The sequence below is a fragment of the Diaphorina citri genome, unplaced genomic scaffold, assembly GCF_000475195.1.
Source record: "Diaphorina citri unplaced genomic scaffold, Diaci psyllid genome assembly version 1.1 scaffold25695, whole genome shotgun sequence".
NCBI lineage: Eukaryota > Metazoa > Arthropoda > Insecta > Hemiptera > Psyllidae > Diaphorina > Diaphorina citri.
This window is the reverse complement of record NW_007403036.1, coordinates 1-761: the sequence shown is the minus strand read 5'-3', so window position 1 is coordinate 761 and position 761 is coordinate 1. Positions and strand designations below refer to the sequence as shown.

The 761-nt window shown below is 42.6% G+C and overlaps 1 protein-coding gene across 1 annotated transcript; it reads right to left on the bottom strand.

Annotated features, from left to right (window-relative positions):
- On the bottom strand, positions 1-708 carry LOC103523535 (syntaxin-12-like; the record flags this gene model as incomplete). The annotated part of the gene is made up of 2 exons (XM_008488574.3): positions 1-109; positions 517-708. Coding segments are annotated over 2 exons (285 nt in total), but the record flags the coding sequence as incomplete, so codon positions are not given.
- Between the last annotated feature and the right edge of the window lie 53 nt (positions 709-761).

Sequence of the window (761 nt, the reverse complement as noted above, 5' to 3'; positions counted from 1 at the left end):
TATGGTAAAAGATAGGTTAGTTGTTGGGCCAAAACATCCAGATCAGCACAATTAATAGGAATACGATCCCCACTGCCATGCATACGAACTTCTTCCTTCTCACTTTATACTGAAACAGAAACACAATCGTAATATTATAATTTTACAGGTTTTTTTTAAGAGGTTTGACAGAGGGGTCTTATCGTCCCGAAATCGAAGAGATAAGAAAACAGAATAGGTTTAGCCAGCCGTTCCAAGAACAAACATTATCCGTTCAGGATACAATCCGCCAAGGGCAGGAATCGAACCCGCGGGACTAGCGCTTACAAGACAGACGCGCTACCAACCAAGCTATCAAGGCTGGCGCGCCGCTTCGAACTATTACCGTTCATGCGCCGCCCGGCGGCACGCTTGTTAGGATATTTATCCCCACTACCACTGCGCTGTATTGCAACATCAAATATCAAAGATAGTAAGTGTGTAGTGATCTCATAAGCCTTATAACATGAGTATTTTCAATGGTAAAATTCTACTCACGGTGTACATAGCTGCGTCTTTCAACTGAGTATTGCCATCAGACACATAGGCTTCAGTTCGTTCCACATGGGCCTCAATGCTATCTATCAACTCTCCTTGATCGTGAACCATGGCTCCCAACTCTTTGAATATCTGATTCACATCTCGAATATCACTCTGAAAAACAGAACAGTAATTAGTTGAATTGGAGACCTCAGATCCACAAAGACACAGAAAAACCCCTAAGGCCAAAATCTTGACAAAAT